We start from the raw sequence: 17,816 nt of genomic DNA, 5'->3' as shown, positions 1-17,816 counted from the left end.
TTGAATATCGCGACGGTCTAAAAAATCAGTTTTCCAAATTATCCCGAGTAACAATCGCCATCTTTATAAAAAATAAATGAACAGTGAACACATGAAACGTATTCTGCGCAAATAGGCCTTTAAACCGATTTACAAAACATGAGGATGTGAGGTCTATAATAATATCGGTTGCGTAAATGTTCACGGCTCTGTTACTCGTTGCGCTGAATAATGTGATATTGTGACGTAATGGAGTATTAAAAATAAATGTAAATAGGAGAGAAGGATTTTCAGAGAAAGAGGAGGATGAGAGGAATTATATTGGTGACGTAATGTGTGCCACTGGAGATAAGAGCAAGATATAGAGTAAGATAAAGGAGTGAAAAAGGAAAACGAGGAGAGTACATCCGGAGTTAACGAAATATTCATGCGACATGCGCCAACATGCGTGCACCTAAAGTAGTGGATACATCGTAGTCCAGTTTTTCCCCCGATACACAGACACAACTCAAAACACGTATCATACATATTGCACTAGTTCTGGGGGAAGGACCTGGCTGAAAGGGCCAGAATATACACATGTAGAAAGCATAAGGCAAATGCGTTTTCCAATGGCTTGTGTGGTCGTCTCACTGCATGCCTTACATACTCTGTGAGGAATTGGCATGTAAAATCCAAGGGTTTACTCGTAAAACCAAGCGAAGTGACAGTATACCCCCAACGGCTCGCAAACCAGCTGGAAAATCTTGTATGTTACGAATGGACTGCCATTGGAATATGACTTTTTGATTCTCGGAAAATTCAGGGTACAGCCAATGTGCTGCCGGAAATATATACTCGGTGAAAAATATTCATGTATAGGTTACGAAACTCGGAAGTAGTTTAACGATTACAGGAGTCATTTGGAAAATGGAAGTGGCGGGATCGTAATCTTTCATGACAATTACGGAATCCTCTGAAATAATTCAGTAACTGTTCTGCACAATTTTTCTCAATCCTTCGTAATTGCATACAGAAAATATTTAATTTATATTGTTTATTTCTTTTTATTACGCTATGAAAGATTTGTTGGGATTCAAGGGACATTTGAATTTTTTATACTGAATTTTGAAGCTCAAACTCCTCAAATATCAATGTGACATCATCTGTGGAAATAAAGTCGGTTTTTTTCGGTGTTCAATAGCTTGAAAAATTATTCATTTGATTTGCCCCACGTTGGCAAGAAATATTGATCATTCAGGGTCTATTTTCTTCCACCCTCTCCCGAGATTTTCCTCCTCATTGTTTCCGAAAGATCTTGAAAATTCCTGAAACTCCCCAAATGCACCCTGAATCAATTTTCCCCCAACCCCGGCATTTCCCAGCATGATATCTCAAAATTCCCCTTTACTCTACCTAAAACCTCCATAAACCATACAACTCTACACTTCTGCATCTTGGCGAAGTGCTCCAAAGTTTACTCCATATTCGCAGGGCGAGAGTAATACATATTCTAACTTCTCCGTATTTTTTTTTACAATCTCCCTCCCCTCCCACGCATTACCATTTTCTTTGAAAGGGGTGGAAGAAACCTCATGCCCCAGAAATTTCCATGGATAATTGAATTAATTCAACTCCATAGATTTTTTTTTTTCCTCCATAATTCATCTTCTCTACAGCGGCATCCTCTTCCTCTGGATTTTCCTCGGGCCTTTTTTTTTCGTTCCCCTGAGATAGCACTTGGATCGAAAATGAAGAAAAGAAAGTGCATTAAGGTTCTCACTGATTTCTTGAAACTGACATCAAGTAAAGAAGAAAGTTTTCTCTGTAGGTGGGTAAAACGGGCATTGGTGATGGTTGAGGGGTGTGAGTGATGAGGAGAGAGAGGGCGATGGGGAGGGTAACACCGAGGGAATGCAATTCTGTTTGTAGAAACCTCTACCTGCCGCCTCCGTCGACGAGTCTCGCTTTTAATAGGTCAACGGAGTTAGCGACGAAGAGCTTTAATGGAACCCAGCGCATTTTCTCACTCACCCAATCCCTCTCTCCTTTCCCTCACTCACTTTCATCCCCTTCTATTTCCAACCTCCCTCTATCCTACGGCCATCCCTGTGTTTTTTCAACTTCTTCTCCGCTCTCGTTATTTCTCTTTTCCCCCCTCCTCCTCTCTCTATCATGCGGATATAGATAACAGACTTGGGGATGCGTTGAGAGAGATAAAATAGAATGGGGGGGTGGCGGAGGGGTGACTACCCTCCCAAGACACAAAGCTTCTTTGCCACGGGGAATGCGATACAAATCGAATTACCGTCCGCCCGATGTGGTAAAACGTCTCTCAAGACGTCATTTTTATCAAAAGAAGAATTGCGGAGGAGCAAGAAGACAAAGTGGCTGGTTTCGGGCAAGATAACGAGTGGATAAATGGAAATTAAAAAGTCATGGGCTTTTGAAAAATTACACTTAAAATTACAATGTGGAAAATTAAAAATTTTCACAGCGACGAAGTGACAGGCATTTTCCACCCATTCAATTTCGTGATTATTCACGTAATTCACGATTTTCCGGTACGTAAAGCTCTGAAGAATATTAAAAATATTGAAAATTCGGGCATTCACTTGCCTGAATATTCGATCTATTGAAAATTAAATTCTACCTGACATTGATTTTAAATAAAAACTCAGAACTTTATTACAAATTAACAATGAGTTACAGGAGAAAGTGAATTTTTTGAAAGTTTCATGAAATTTCCAATAGACCATGTGTTTGTCTGGAATAACTCGTTTTACATTATATAAAAGTTTTATTTCAAGCAAATAAATTCTCTTTCGGTAGAATTAAATGATTTTGATTTTTGAATTATTTCTGAATTCGTAAATAAACTATTCCTGAAAGACGAATTTTAAATAAGCATTTCTATTTTATTGAAATTGCCTATTATTCTAAGTTTAGAGGGGTAGTTTTTTTTTTCGTACAACGATGGGGCGGTGAGGTATCGATAACACTCTGTATTTTCGATACGGATGTCGGAATATCCTTGGGAAACCTCGCAGGCGTACGATCATGCGGTAAGATAATGAAAGGGTAGCTGGAGGTGGTTTGGGGATGGTTTTGGGGGTGGAGTGAGCGAGAACACAAGAACAGGGACGTAACGCTATTAAGAGGACACGCTGGGGTTTATGATCGTCCTGGGAATCCCCGGTGTATCCCGAAAAGCATTTCGTATTCCTCTGCTGGAATTACTACCCCGAATCCCTTTATATTATTCCGGGGGATGCGAGAATATTTTGAGGGTGGTGGATCATTGTCTTGAGCTACTCCGTTTAGTGAAAATTGAATGAGCAGTTGGCTTTCATTGTTTGCCATGTCGTGAAAGGCATATATGCGCATAAAAAAACTCTTACTCCCATAAATCCTCTTTGCAAAAATTATTGTTATACATTGAGAGAATTATACTTCAAATTTCAAGCGAAAGGATTTTAAATTTTTTAATAACGACAAAGTCACATTAATTTTCTGTAGAATGCTTCATTGACGGATCAATTAATCGCGTGAATATTGAAGAAGAAAATATTTTTTTTTATTGAGAATATGGAAAATTCAGACAATCTGGCGACTAAAATGTTGACAACATTCTACCCGACGAAGGATAATCAATGAAATCATTATTTTCAAATTCTGAACCAATTGCCCCAACACATCAATAAAAAAAACTCGACACTAGTCACTATTCCACACAGAATTCCTCCGACAGTGAAAAATCCAGCAAACGAAAAAGCATTTGACCCCGGGGATTAAAAAAATTCATGGAAATTCCATGCCCTGAAAGATTAATCCCACGAATAACCGGAGCGAGAGAAAATCCCCGAAAACATTTCAACCCCGAATTGAATCGAACTGATTTACAATTAAAAACCTAAATAAACCGATAGTGATTTGAACAGAAAATGCTCTGGCCCATTATCAAGCCCTCCGGGATTTTTCATTAAAAAAATTAATGCCTAGAAATGACAAAAATATGAGGATAAAACATTGATTCACCGAGCTGAGTTGTTCTACGATTGGAGGTGTATGTATGGGACATAAAATAGCCAAGTGCACCTGGCATCCACTCCTGGGTACCACTCAGACTTGACTGCAAGTAATCGTCTCTTCTGATGCTTCGAAACCGAGAGAATCCGAGGGAGAAAAAGCGAATCGCAAGGTGTTTGCCAGTGTTCTAGGGGTAATAAAGAATGGAAAAGGTTTGAAAAAAAAAAAAAAAATTGGGAGAAAAAGCTACAGTATATGGATAGGGGAATGAGAGGATTTTGCCGTTTGCTGTGAGCGTGTTGGCGCGATAACTCTCGGATGGTGGCCCCGGTGATCTGGTTTGCCGTTGGTGACCCATTGGTGGCCCATTGGTGGCCCACCGTTGGCCCCTTTGGCCAGTCTCCAGGCGCACTGCGGCCCCTCCCAACCCTCGTACAACACCCACACAATTTTACTCCTGTCTTTCGAGCTCCTTCCGACTGGGCGAAAGACATTGTTGTGTGCAACGACCTTTCGGCCGAGTCCGTAAATTATCACTTCAAGAGCCTCTTTCCAGTCGTCCCTCAATTCACTAAACGTACTGCCTGCTTTCTCACATCTTCCGGTAGGTTCAAATTTCCTGTGAAAAACCTTCCAAGCTTCAGGGTGAATTTTATTGAAAATTTCCCTACGTGCGAACCCTTCTCAACGTAACTTCCAGACACTTTTTATAGTCTTATTAAACTTTGTGTGAAAAGATTGTATCTAATTTTGTCTGGAAATGCTGGATTTCTACATGAAATTCAGTTGAAACACAAAAAAATGTTTATACCAGTTTTTTTGTGCGTGAAATTGAAAAATATACGTAGATCGTATTAAAAATAAATTTTAACATTTTTTTTTTCAGGATAATTGGTTGGAAATACGAAAAAGCGCATACACAATTTTCACGATTTTTTATTGGAAGTAGAAAACCAATTTAATTGAAAATATAACAATGGGGGTTTTACGGAAAAATTGATAAAATTATGGAAAAATCATCCTTCAAAGTTACTGTCAGATGGATTGTAATAATTGAAAAAGTCAATACACGATATTTCAAAAAATATTTGTACAGGCTTTTAGCACAAATTTTTACTAAAATACGAGAAAGTGTCTATACGACCTTTTAACGGAGTGCACGCGATATAAGGGAGGTTTTCCCGGAATTTTTAAATGAAATTTATCGCTCCATCTTAAGTCGTGTACATTGGGCAATTACCTGGCAATTTTTTCCGGTTTAAATTCCATTCGAAAAAATTACTCCCACATTCGAATTTGCCACGAAAATATTCAGTTCATTCTTGATTGGAAAAAAAATATTGAAGTAACTAATTACTCCTGTCAGGCAAAATATTTCGATACGTATGAGCGGAATGATATTTTCGAGAGGGATGAAAAAATTTTTCTTTTCACTCAATATAAAATCAATCAATATAAAAATGCAAAAGGGGTCAAATAAGGAGAATTCTCGGACATTGACGGAGTATTCCGAGATAATCTTCATCGAGAGCATACAAATGCGAAAAGGAGAATAACTGTACGACTAATGCTTTGAAAATACGCAAAAAAATACCCTAGAAAATTGTATACACGAGGAGAAAGCGAAGCGGAGAAAGAAAAAAAGGTATAAAGACCCAGTCCTGTATGTGTGCTTTCGAGAGGTATGAGGTAAACCGGATAAGGACTAGACGGGTAAGATCAATGGGTATCCTGGTGGTGAAGATCTCTCTTTTTTTTTCTTTCCAGGAGCTCAGTCTCCTTTTTGCCTAGCCGGACTAAACCGCAGCCTTGACGTTCACACCCAAAAATGAGACTGTTACCCTCGCCAAGTTATTTTTCCCCGGTTGACATAAAATTCAGCCCCCAAATCCTTTTTTCAGTCGTTTCGGAACATTGCGAGGAGGAAAATCCTGAAGAGGTCTTGTCATATCGGGGGAGTATCGAAATGGAGGAGTAAATTCATCAATTCATCATACGTTGACTTAATCTACTGATTATTGAGTATTTACTTATTTTATTCAATTTACCGGGGGAATTGCATTTTAAATAAAAATCCCTCAAAATTCCCTCGCCAATTTCAATCAAGAACTTCGGCGAGCGCTTACATCCATTTTTTATCTCATCAACTCGCATTAAGTCTGAAATTGAAGAATAATTTTCTAGCAGTGAGTGATGCTTTGTGATGAGTTATTTTTTCAACACTGTTGTTTATGCTGTTGTGGGTACGCGGTGACAGTAGGCAAACAAGCACAAAAAAGCAACACAAGCCACACAAAGCACGAAATTATCAACCAATAGTAAAAAGCATTCTAGCACTGTAATAATCTCAAATGTCGTGTGGGTAACTGTGTAAAAAAAAAAGCCCAAGTAATGTTATCGTGTCTTGAGAAGTCGTTCGGTAATGATAATGTCCAATAATTTCGGTACTCCGAACGTTCTTCCCCGTATAATCACGATGTCAACAAATATTTTTACACAAATATGAGATCCACAAGCAAATACACGACGCGGGCGGCGATCAGAAGCGCACTGCACACACACTGACAATATTATTTCTCGTAGCATCTCGACTTTCTGTCGTTTTATTTATCATTATTTATTTATCATTGAGGTTTGTTATCCATCAACCCGAGTCACTCTTCGAGGATTCGTCTAGCTATTAAAAAAACTTTTCAAATAGAGTCCATTTGCGTACCTCGGGGGCCCCCGTGTATCGGACGCAATTTTCTTATCACAATTAACATTTTTACTTGTCATTCAACTCTGCTACTGCCAACAATCAACGGAATAAATTTTACCATAATCGGTTGATTGTGGACATGCTAGGAGTTAGAGATTTAATTTTGGGGAATTTGTTGGTTGGATGAGGACCACTCTGGGACTTTGCATGATCATTTTATCATTATTCTTTTTTTTTTTTTAAATAATGGATATCGCGAGTCACGTTCCAGGTGACAGTGTCGACTTGATTTGGTTTCCGCACAGGGCTCAACACCTGGGGTCCAGTCTCGTACATTCAGTTCCAACCGTCGAATCTCCTCGTCCTGCCAATACACAACGGATCCGAAGACTCCCGTGAGGTTTTCAACCACTTATTCAACAACTTTGAACATTTATCGTCCCCCCTCTTAAAACTTTATTTGATATTTTGACATTCAGTCCAAGGGAAATAAATACTGAAGATCACTAGTAAAGATGTGAGGATGTTTGTCATGTGACGTTTTTATGACTTGTCACAAAAGTTTTCCACGTCTCTAGTGGCGAGATAATTTTTATCTCGCCTATTTTTTTATCTCAAATGGTCGAAATTTTGCGTGAGGGTCTGAATCTGAATGTACTAACCAGAACGTCAGTCGAATGCTACAGGTTTTTTTTTCTCAACGTTGTACACAATATTATACTAAACCTAGAATATACAAAAAAATAATCGTAGTATACATGGTAATACTTTTATCAGTGGCCAGTGAATCTCGAGTCAAGGATTAAGGGATTCCAGCCGGAAGATAAATCTATTATACTCAGTGATAAATATCTCTTGGCATGTGGCATCGAGGCATTAGGCACCGACCACGTCTTGGAAACTCATTTCTCATCAATTGATCATCAGTGTTAATGAAACGGTAGAATTTTTTGTGTTCCCAGTTGAAAGTTTTCAGGGAACAAGCCCTCGTATTTCACAGTATTTTTATCTCCACCAGTGTGAACACATTGGATGGTTGAAAAACCATCTGAAGGTGGAAGACTGTCCGGGAATAACCGGGGGTGGTCCAGAAGTTGGACATTCTCTAATGAAATTCAGTCGTCGTGCCAAGACACGAGAAATTATCTTCGACTTCCGGTCCAAGCCAACGTAACGGATTTCCATTAGAGGTTTGGCTCGTTAGAGTGCTTCAGATGTCGATGGGGAGGGGGTTGTGCCTCAAGGGGTGTGTATATACACCAGGAGAACGCCTCGAGTTTCGAGACTTTCCAAGCCACTATCGTGTTCTCGTCTCGTTGCCTCCAACCTCCCCCGAGCGTTCTGTGTTCAAACGCTTCTCATTCCCCATTCTCATCTGGAAGACTTTGGCACCGAGGAGGTTATACTTTGGGGGATGAAAAAACGGCCCGGGGATTGGGAACGTCTCACTAAAGTTTTCCCAATCCTCTCGAAAGACCAGCACCATTAGATTTATTTAATGCCAATGAATTGTGCAATGAATTGTGCAATGAATTGTGCAATACTCGACAGTTAAAGTTCGGCGAACATTGTTATGAAATTATGATTGCAGGAATATAAAAATTGTTGAAATTCGAAATTCAGACAAAAATTGGGAAAAGTATCCATTAACAATTTCAAGCATGACTTATATGAGTTGTCTCAATTATTAATTGTTTTTAATTGATTCGAGAATATGGATGGAGACGTCAATAAATAATCATTTTTACGTAAAAAATGAGCCCTGAAGTTCTACGAATAATTTTTTTAGCGAAAGTCTGCCAAAAAATGTAATATATTCATGAAAGATCGGAATGGCTTCGTGAAAGTGTCAATCGATTGTCCAACGTTGAACGACTAAAGTTCTCCAGTATGAATACACACTAGTGTTTTGCGAGTAAATATGGAAATCCGGCGGTTGAAGTTATGAAATGTCTAAACAGAAGTGAGGAAAGTTGGGTAGTACAGTAGAATTCGATTCGGATAACTTGAATTAATTCAATATACTGGATTAAACCTCCGGGGATTGGAATGAACCTGTCTCCTTGACTCGAGTAGCACGTGGAGTTGGGCCATGCAACGTAACACACTGCAATCGTCAATAAAATTCAACCATAATTAAGTGTACAATATTAATGTAATATCAGATTAATTGCGAAGACTGCGGAACGTAACAAGGTTCCCTTTTTAACAGTTCAGCCAACCATACAGCCGTGACGAGCTAAAAATTGTTAGTTAAAAATACGCCAGTGAGATATTCATCAATATAAAAAATATTCCAATTGTCTGTCTGCTACCACAGATTATATCTGTTTGTCTCAATGTACTGCGAGCAAGTTTTTTGGTGAATCTCACTTCATCCACCATTTGTTCAATGAGGTGAAAATCTCAAGCTGATATTTATCCGAGCTCTTTCTTCCATCGTGAAAATGGGAATGAGAACCTGGTCGCATACAGAGAGACACAAAGGGATGATGGTGAAGGGGATGAAAGGAATTTCGGGGAAAAGAAAGGGATTTGAATCTATTGAGGTCTTTATCGCTGGATAGATGTCGCTCGTTGTGGACAGAAATGCCGAGGGGGTGAGGGCTCGAACAAACGGATGGAATATCACTTTGGACAGTATTCAAGAGTGAAAGAGAGGTGTGATCATGACGCTGATTGATACCAAAATCCCGCATCCCCCCGACCAAAAACCCCGTGAAAATGCGGGAGTAATGATTTATGGGAGGAATCGATCGAATGGACTAGCTAGATTTCACTGTGAATCAAGTTGGCTGGAAATTGACACGATATATCGATTGGATTTTAAGAGGGAGTTGCGTCGACAAGTGCCGCTGAGACTACTGGCTGGAAAGAAACGTATCGTTTATGAAGGATCGACCAAAGTGGTCGCCGAAATGGGGGTAGTTACGAGCTGGTGAAGGGTGGGCTTTCAAAGAGGCGCGCGGGACCCTTTTTTTCTGACGAATGATGTCGATCGACAGGACTGGTGAGTTTTCAAGCTGATATCGTACGTTCTGGTGGAATCAAACGGAAGAGAGATAAACGCGGGGGGGGGGGGGGGGAGAGTAAAGGAAGAGGAAAAATACGAAGAGGATTGAGGGTGAATGGTGGTGCATACCGTCGGGAGGAAAGAGGTCGCGATAAATTCCGGGGGATTCCACTGGCTCCTGGTCTCCCACTGAAAACTGGAGAATGCAGTCCAGGAAAGCTAAAGCTCAAAATGACTTTTTCGCCTTTATTTCATTACTTTTTTTTTTTCACCTTATTCCACTGTCTGGGATTTTCATGAACAGGTTTCCCTTACTATTTCTGGAATAAAGAGTATTTGAGAGATATGAGTCGAGCATCAACGTCAGGCATGATCATACCTTTCCTCAGGATTTTTTTTATGTCAAAGAAAGATAGAGGACAGGAGAATTGGGATGCGCGTAGGAGATGGAGAAACCATCGTCTGTCGATGTTGGGGATGAATGGGGGGGGGGAGGGGGATGGGGGTTTTCAAGTGCCTGCAAATGACCTGGAAACGGGGGGATGTCATGGTGAGGCTGGAGTGAAAAAAAAAGAATCAAATGGTTGAGGATGGGAAGGTCGTGTGAGAACGAGCGATTGAGTCCAAGTTTTCTACATTTTTAACGGGAAAGGACAAACTGTACCATCATCACTTCCGACACGGAGCTGATGCTGAGGACATACATGGTGACGCCAACCTCCACGGGTGGACCTGCAATCAACAAGAATACCAAAGCGCCTTGCTGCCGTTCTCATCTTCATCAAATTTGTCAAGCTTGTTTTTTTTTCGGGTTGAAACTTTGAAATGTTTTAGGCATGTGTCTCTATGATTTGAGTATTTTATTGGGCTAGCATCATCAACAGTAATCGAAGCCGCTCCCCCGATCTTCCTGGTCCACGTGGTTTTACTCTATTCTCTAAATTCCTAATTCCTAAACTACCAGTTGTCGACCTAAGGTCTTTGGGTGGCTCGTTGTTATCTAGAATATTTATTCTCCATTAATTGTTGTTGGGTCAGTTTGGGGATTCGAGGTATCAATGCGCCCCCTGAAAGAACAATCACTCGTACCCTGCACGGAACCAAATCAACGGGACTCGTTGCCCTTATTCCATGCTAGAAACAATCAAATCAACAGGAAACCAAAAGAGTTATAATTTACTCTTGTTTAGTTCTCTCATCACCTTGTTATCCACATTGGTTCTTCATTTTTGAGTGCTTTAACGAGGCTGGATTGGGGTGATAACCAATTCTAAATTGAGGGTCGAAAGAGTGTCGCAAGCACGGGAATAATCATTCCAGTAATCAACCCTCTCTTTTACTCGCTCCATCTCATTTGACTCTAGAGTTACGTCGGAGGCTTCTTCTCTCATTTCTTTTTCCTCGGCTTTTTTTTTCTCATCTCTTGTTGCCCCCCTTCTCTCGCAAACTCCTCTCACATTTGCTCACATGAGTGCGTGTTATATACAATCCGCGTGTGTGTGTCTCTGTCGTGGGTCGTATGAAAAAAAAAATAATGTGTGGGGGGTGGGTGGGGTTAACCGGAAGGGCCCAGTGAAGATTATCAGTGCTGGCAGCGGGCAGCCCATCTCAGCAGCCGCGGCATAGTAGCTAGCGTCTAATGGGATGGCATGTTACCTATATGTATATGTATATATATATTTATAGGGTGGGCATATGCCGCGAGCGTAACTCGACTTCAGCAAAACTGGAACGTTGTAGCTGTGGAAACACAGGGGCATGGGGGGAGAGGAGAAAAAAATATTAAGCGAGAACGATGGAGGGCGTGTGTACTACCGACCACGCAAAATTACGAGCACAAACTAATCACGAAAGTTCGCTCGAAGTTTGAGCAATTTTGTCGGCTAGAATGGAGGCTGAGGAGACAGAAAGAAGCGAAAAAAAAAAATATATATATATACTGAAGGGATAATAAAAGACGTGTTGCGTCCGGAGGGTGCAAGTTTCGCTCGCAGCATATATGTATTCACAGATAGATGGAATTAATCTCATCATTGTGGAATCACTAGAGACGCTAGTCGTCTCGTTTGCTCATTTCTTGAATTTTTTCGTCGATTTTTCATGGACAGACGAGATATTGGGGTGACAGTATGTACATCGAACTTCGCTGAGATTCTTAACTTTAGTGTGGAATTATGAAGTATTGTAAGAATTTTTAAACTTTAATTATTAATATTGAAATTGTAAAAAAATACATGCCGGTGTCTAAACGACATACACGTTATTTTCTAAATTGTACTAAGGGACGCACCACATTAACTTATATTTAAAGTGTAAATAGAGAATATTCAATAAGTCAACGCCCTGTGATTAACGTTGTAAAAAGAGGTGCGAATATTTATTCTTAGGGCTTGTTTCTTTTATTTAAAACAAAATAATACAATTAAAATTCATCTACTGTAAATAATAATTCATCTCAGTGCCAGTGTGTGTCATCTAAACAGTCTTGAATCCCGGGGGAGAAGGGGGGGGGGGGTGGCAGGGGAGAAGAGTCAAAGAGAAGAAAAATGTGTAATAAGGGGAGTTCGGAAGAAAAACCGCCAGTTGATTTAACCTTGAATTAATTGGTTGAAATATATATACTTGAAGGGGTGACTAAAATGACCTCGGAGACTCAGTGGGGCTCTAAAGGTCATGAGAAAAACCGTGAGATTGAATGTGCAAGGGGGTTGAGACACGGTGGGATATCGAATTAAGATAGACGGACTTGTCGAGTCGGGGGGAATCACGGGAGCGATGGAACTAATTCAGCGGACACTCGATTTCTACCCTCTAAACCCGGAGAGAACGATAGAAAGGGGTGAAATTCCATGTGTATACATTGAATTCCACCTCTGTCTCATGGCGAATTGTCTCTCTTCACCTGGACCTTTGAGTCCCCTCGATTAAACTGTTTCACCCACTTGTCCTTCCACTCGATTCAACCACCAACCGTCCACCTCTTCCACCTCTTTCACCTCTTCTACCTCTTCCATCTCTTCCGCCTCTTCCACCTCTTCCATCTCTTCCACCCCTTTATCGTTGCTGCCCACATCCGGCGTTACAATCGTCCCAACGGTGACGAATGTGTCCCTTTCGAACGTTCGACGTGCCGCGTCCCGGTGTAATTAACTCTCCGACCTCTCCCGTTAAATCGCTCCCGTGACTCTGGGTATAGATCGTCGACACGCCTCGATATTTTCCAGAATTATAGACGTCCACGTCCAGCTCACTATTTTTCTATTCACTTTTATCGATATGTCCTTTTATTTTTACCAGTTGTGAATCACGAGATTTTTTATACTGCATTTTTTCCCTCCCACCGACGGAACATAAAATACTGAATAATAAAATATTATTGTCTTATTTATTGCACTGGTAACGAAAATTCGGAAGATTTTTTTTTCAGCGGTAGAATTGATGACATTTAGAGCCACAGCAGTGTCCGTGAGGGTAAAAAATATAGAATGCCATTTGCATGGATTACCATAACGTGAAAAAGATATATGTAAGAATGAATTTCGTTGAAGAAAAAAAAAATAAACGGGGGGTAGCTGGGTGTTATCATTTGGATGTTAAAAGATATATAACATATATTGAGGGCGAAGAAGGGGGGTGTGGGGGGTTTGGGGTGATTCATGTAGCGGGAAAATTATTCTGGTGACTTTGAACGAATCGGATGACATTAATTGAGAATTATAATAACTGATTCAGCTTTTTTTTTTGAATGAAACTTGTTAAGACCTAAATTAGTACCATTTTGACTTCTGATAGCGAGCTGATACTCAAGACGTACATGGTGACGCCCACCTCGACAGGAGGACCTGAAATGAAGGTTAGTATAGCTGAGTCGGCCCGAGTAGGCCGAAGAGACCAAAGCAGAGAATGGGCTACGAATAAAATTGTTTAAAAATTTATTCATTTTTCAATAAAATTTATACCCGCAATTATCAAAGTACTCTGATAATAATTTCATTACATAAGATGCGAATGATATCGTTATAAACGTTGAATGGATCGCTGAGTGTTGTCGCACATATTCACTGGAATTCGTCGAATTCGTCAACTAATGTTAATCTAACGTGAATCAGGTAGACCTGGTCTGTATCTCCTTTCGGTTATTGAACGTGTCGTGGATATGTCTGCACACAGCTAGCCATCTGCATCACCATGAAACCATATCCTCCACAAATAATCTATACAATTTTATTCCAAGTGAAATAAACAATTCTTCAATTATATTCATTAATGACAAAAAAAAAATGACCACTGATTTTTGTGGAGGATTTTTATCACGCCGCGAAAAAATCTTTAAAAAAAATCAATGATGATTTAGAGATGAATATACTTTGAGAAGAAAAATTTAATTACTTTCACTTGAAACACGGCATAAAAATACTTGGAATGGCACCACTCAGTGATATATTCATGAAAATTTAATTAATCCCAATGGTATTGATTGTCCGATGTTTTGTCATGTTAAATATTAGACAGCTAGCTGTGTTGAATAACTAACACACAGCCGAGACTTTGAACACAATTTCCCGGCCCTTTGGCTCCCCGCACCGACCGATTAATTTAAATTAACCGAAAATTTCATTGAAAATTATTGACAGTTAATTACATTGGAGAATTTATACCCCACCAACTAACCCACTTGACAGATGTCGAGTTATCCCCGTTGCCAGCAACTTCTCTGACATTACACATCATTACGAAAACGTGATAAACTTAGTTTATCCACAACCCATACTCTCGAGTGCAAAGTTTGTGTCATAAACAACATTTCCCTTAACACCTTACTCCCTCCACAATGCGATACATCTCCGTTTTAGTCCTCATCCTCTCGAACCCCTCCTCAACCTGGTTTTCCACGTTGCCTCCAACCCATACGTGACGAACACCCCACCAGGGACTCGTATTTCACGATATTGCCGGTGCGAGAGAGCATATCCCAGGTCCCATGTACATATCAGCCCCTTTATAACGGGGTCGCACCCTCTCTTACACCCCTCTACAATTCTCCCAATACCTCCCGATAGTTATTGCAGTCTGATTGATATTTGTAACGGCATGTTGTTAATTTCTGTCTGGCTAGTTCGCTTCATTTTGCCCGATGGAAAAAAACTGTTGTTTCTGTTTGCATCGTTGTTTCATTTTTAATCAATAATATTTTCGCGGTACACTTCCCGGCACGACATGGTTTAATTTTCCTTGACAATGCCAGCCTTTTAATTCCTTCATGTTTTTGTCACGGGAATTTTTCCGGTGGAGAGGAGAGAGAGAATGGATCGGAGGATTGAATTTCTTTATGTGGCACAATATCGGGAATTTCAATTTGGGAAATATGAATCGTTTATATAGATAGAGATACATTTGTGTAGAATATCCGAGGAAATCGTGAATGTTTAGAGTAAATTTCAATAAACTAATATTTATAATGAATATATCTTCTTTCTTCATGTATGGATTCTCCACTATTTTATCTTCAGGGTTGCATAAATTGAATCCTGGTCCTCCACTTCTCAAAAATCGGCATGATTTCTGTTTTATGCATTCTCCTATTTTCGTTCAATCCGGAACCCAATCTCTCTTTATCTTCTGTATGAGATTTTTTCGCAGATCAAAACTCATTAATTTTTCAATCTTTTCCGATAAAATTTACCACCACAACGAGAACACATCCGCAGAGTCGATTTTACGTTACCATTCTAGCATTCTGCATCCTCAAATGAGATTTCTATCACCACCTCTCTACAGAATTGGCACCAATAAATGGATTCGAGATATGAAAATATCGGTTCGAACTCCTTCAATACCTCAAGTCTATCATTATTCGCCGTTTGCCACGGTAAAGTTGAAAGATAAATAAACTGAGAAGTCCTACTCTCCGGAGTATCGTAATAACATTCTCCTCCTTTGCACTGAGTGTGAGATTGAAAATTGGACGTGTCCTCGAAGCCGCTGTGAAGTCTCACATACGGGTCTCCGTGTGCACCCGTAGATGTCGGTACTTTATCAAATCGTTCTCTCACTTTTTTCCCTCTATAGGATCATCTTCACCGAGATATATGTATCACCAATGAGTTCTCACTACATTTTCTCCAACGTCTGGTGCTCTCTGACTGAGACTTACGCCTCCGGCCAGGGCTTTTCACTTTGCACTCTATTCAGATAGTAAAAGAGGGAGATAAAAAAAAAATACGTAAAAAGACGGGGAAAGGAAATGGGAAGGAAGGCAATCAGAGTAGCTATTGGCACTCGACCGCGTCCTTCCATGCTCTTGGATTAACGATGAGAGGGCTTGGGGCATTCTAATATACATTTCCACCGTGAGCGGCATCGAATCAGTGCGATTCATGAAATTCGAATAAAATTTCAAAGTGAATTTCATTCATTCCATTCATTTCCTCCAGTTTCCTGCGCAAATGAATGAGGAATGAGCCTGGTGGAATGCCATCGTATCATCATTCTTGAAACTTCTATATTACGAAGAGATTTCATTCTATCAGATGTCGAAGATGCTCACCCTAAAAACTTAACTTTCATTTCCACATATCGGTAACGAATTCATTTGGAATGTTAATTTTTCGATGATATTTTCTTATCAGCTGTTTTTATCTCCTGCGAAGGATAAGCAGAATGAGATTCACTGTGTGAAGGGACATCTCTTAAAAGTGGTTATTTGTTCGGAATTGGATCCTTGATACTCCAACAGTTGAATCAAATCCTCTGAAAGACGAACAAGAGAAGTGTCCGTCGGTCCACGTGGAAAGGTGAATTGGCTTTAGCTCGGGAAAATTCGTTCAGGGAGAGTCACGTCCCGTAACTCGTACACCACCGACAAGAATAAGGGGAAGTAGCTCCGGTAGGGAGCATCCAGGATGGATGAAGATAGGAAGTAAACTGAAAATAGAAAAGTAAGTTTAAAAAAGAGAAGAGTGTGTAGAGTCGTGCGTCCGTGAAAGGAGACGATGTAGAAAGGGACTATTCGTAGCCATCGCTCTTTCAGAATCGTGACCGGAAAACGGGAATTTCGTGACCGTATCCAAAAAGGCCGCGGGAATAGCTGTCCGTAGGTGGAGAGGTGATGCTGAATGGAAAGAGAGGGACCACCAGTTGGTAGCAAGGATCGTGATTTTTCCAAATTCGCGACGTATCTGGGTCGAGTTATTCCCTTTTCACCTCTTTTTTATAGCACAAAAAGGAAATGAGGTCTTGCATAAGCAAGTGGAGGCCAATGATCCACGTACACTCTGCATTCTTCAATCTGCATAAAGTTCATATTTACATCCCTTCCACGAAATCGACAATATCATCTCTCACAGTTTGTCGACGGGGGGAGGATTCTTCACACTCGATTGCCTCGTTATTGCACCTGAACAACTCACTGTTTTCACGCGTTGATGAGGAGAGGGGAAAAAAAGCAGGGGTGAAATAAAAAAAAACAATGGGCCGAGTAGTGGGATGAGAAAGAATAGCGGAGTAGCGTTTATACCATCAGCAAAGTGCGGTACATGGGGTGGTATACTGTACAGGAGTGTGCTTGGACCCCCTTCTCCCTGGCAGGACCAAATGGGGATGCTGTTAACGGTAACCAGTGGCAACGAGCGTCCCAACCATCGATCCGAGTTTTACCGAACAAGTCGAGCCACGCCCTATTGCCGAGGTGTCCCGAAAATTTGACTTCTCCCGCGCTCGCGACCACAGCACAATGTCCCGCGGCTCAATGACTCGATAAGGGGTGGAAGAGACCAACCCAAGGGGATAACCAATGGAACTCGATGTGAGAGGGATGACTGAGTTCTGCGGCGCATTAACCCGCACTCACTTTCAAATTGCCCCAATCCAACTGGTCAACGTGGCTGACCATTGCCTGATGCATTCCCCTTACGACACCGATGTGGAATTTTCGCCGGGGCAAAAATAAGTCGGCAACAATTTTCACATAATTCCGTCTTCCAACTCGATTCTCCAGTCCCTGAATATATCCTTTGAGCAAGAAAATTTATTTAATTATGCAATTTGTTGTCAGGGATTGCGGAAACATCGGAGCGGTTAGCATTGAAAAAATTCATTTTCCATACGTGCATGGGA

At 40.6% G+C, this 17,816-nt stretch overlaps 1 protein-coding gene across 3 annotated transcripts in view; it reads right to left on the bottom strand.

Moving 5' to 3' along the window:
* The window catches only part of Rdl (Resistant to dieldrin), a 96,515-nt gene that overhangs the window by 37,494 nt on the left and 41,205 nt on the right, over window positions 1–17,816 (bottom strand). For all 3 annotated transcript variants that reach the window (XM_011301113.1, XM_011301114.1, XM_011301115.1), the window contains exon 4: window positions 13,476–13,543. In XM_011301113.1, coding sequence (XP_011299415.1) covers window positions 13,476–13,543 — 68 coding nt within the window. The remainder of the gene's footprint in view (window positions 1–13,475; window positions 13,544–17,816) is intronic.

This window comes from Fopius arisanus, unplaced genomic scaffold (assembly GCF_000806365.1).
Source record: "Fopius arisanus strain USDA-PBARC FA_bdor unplaced genomic scaffold, ASM80636v1 scaffold00020, whole genome shotgun sequence".
Lineage (NCBI taxonomy): Eukaryota > Metazoa > Arthropoda > Insecta > Hymenoptera > Braconidae > Fopius > Fopius arisanus.
This window is presented reverse-complemented; position numbering and strand designations above follow the sequence as displayed.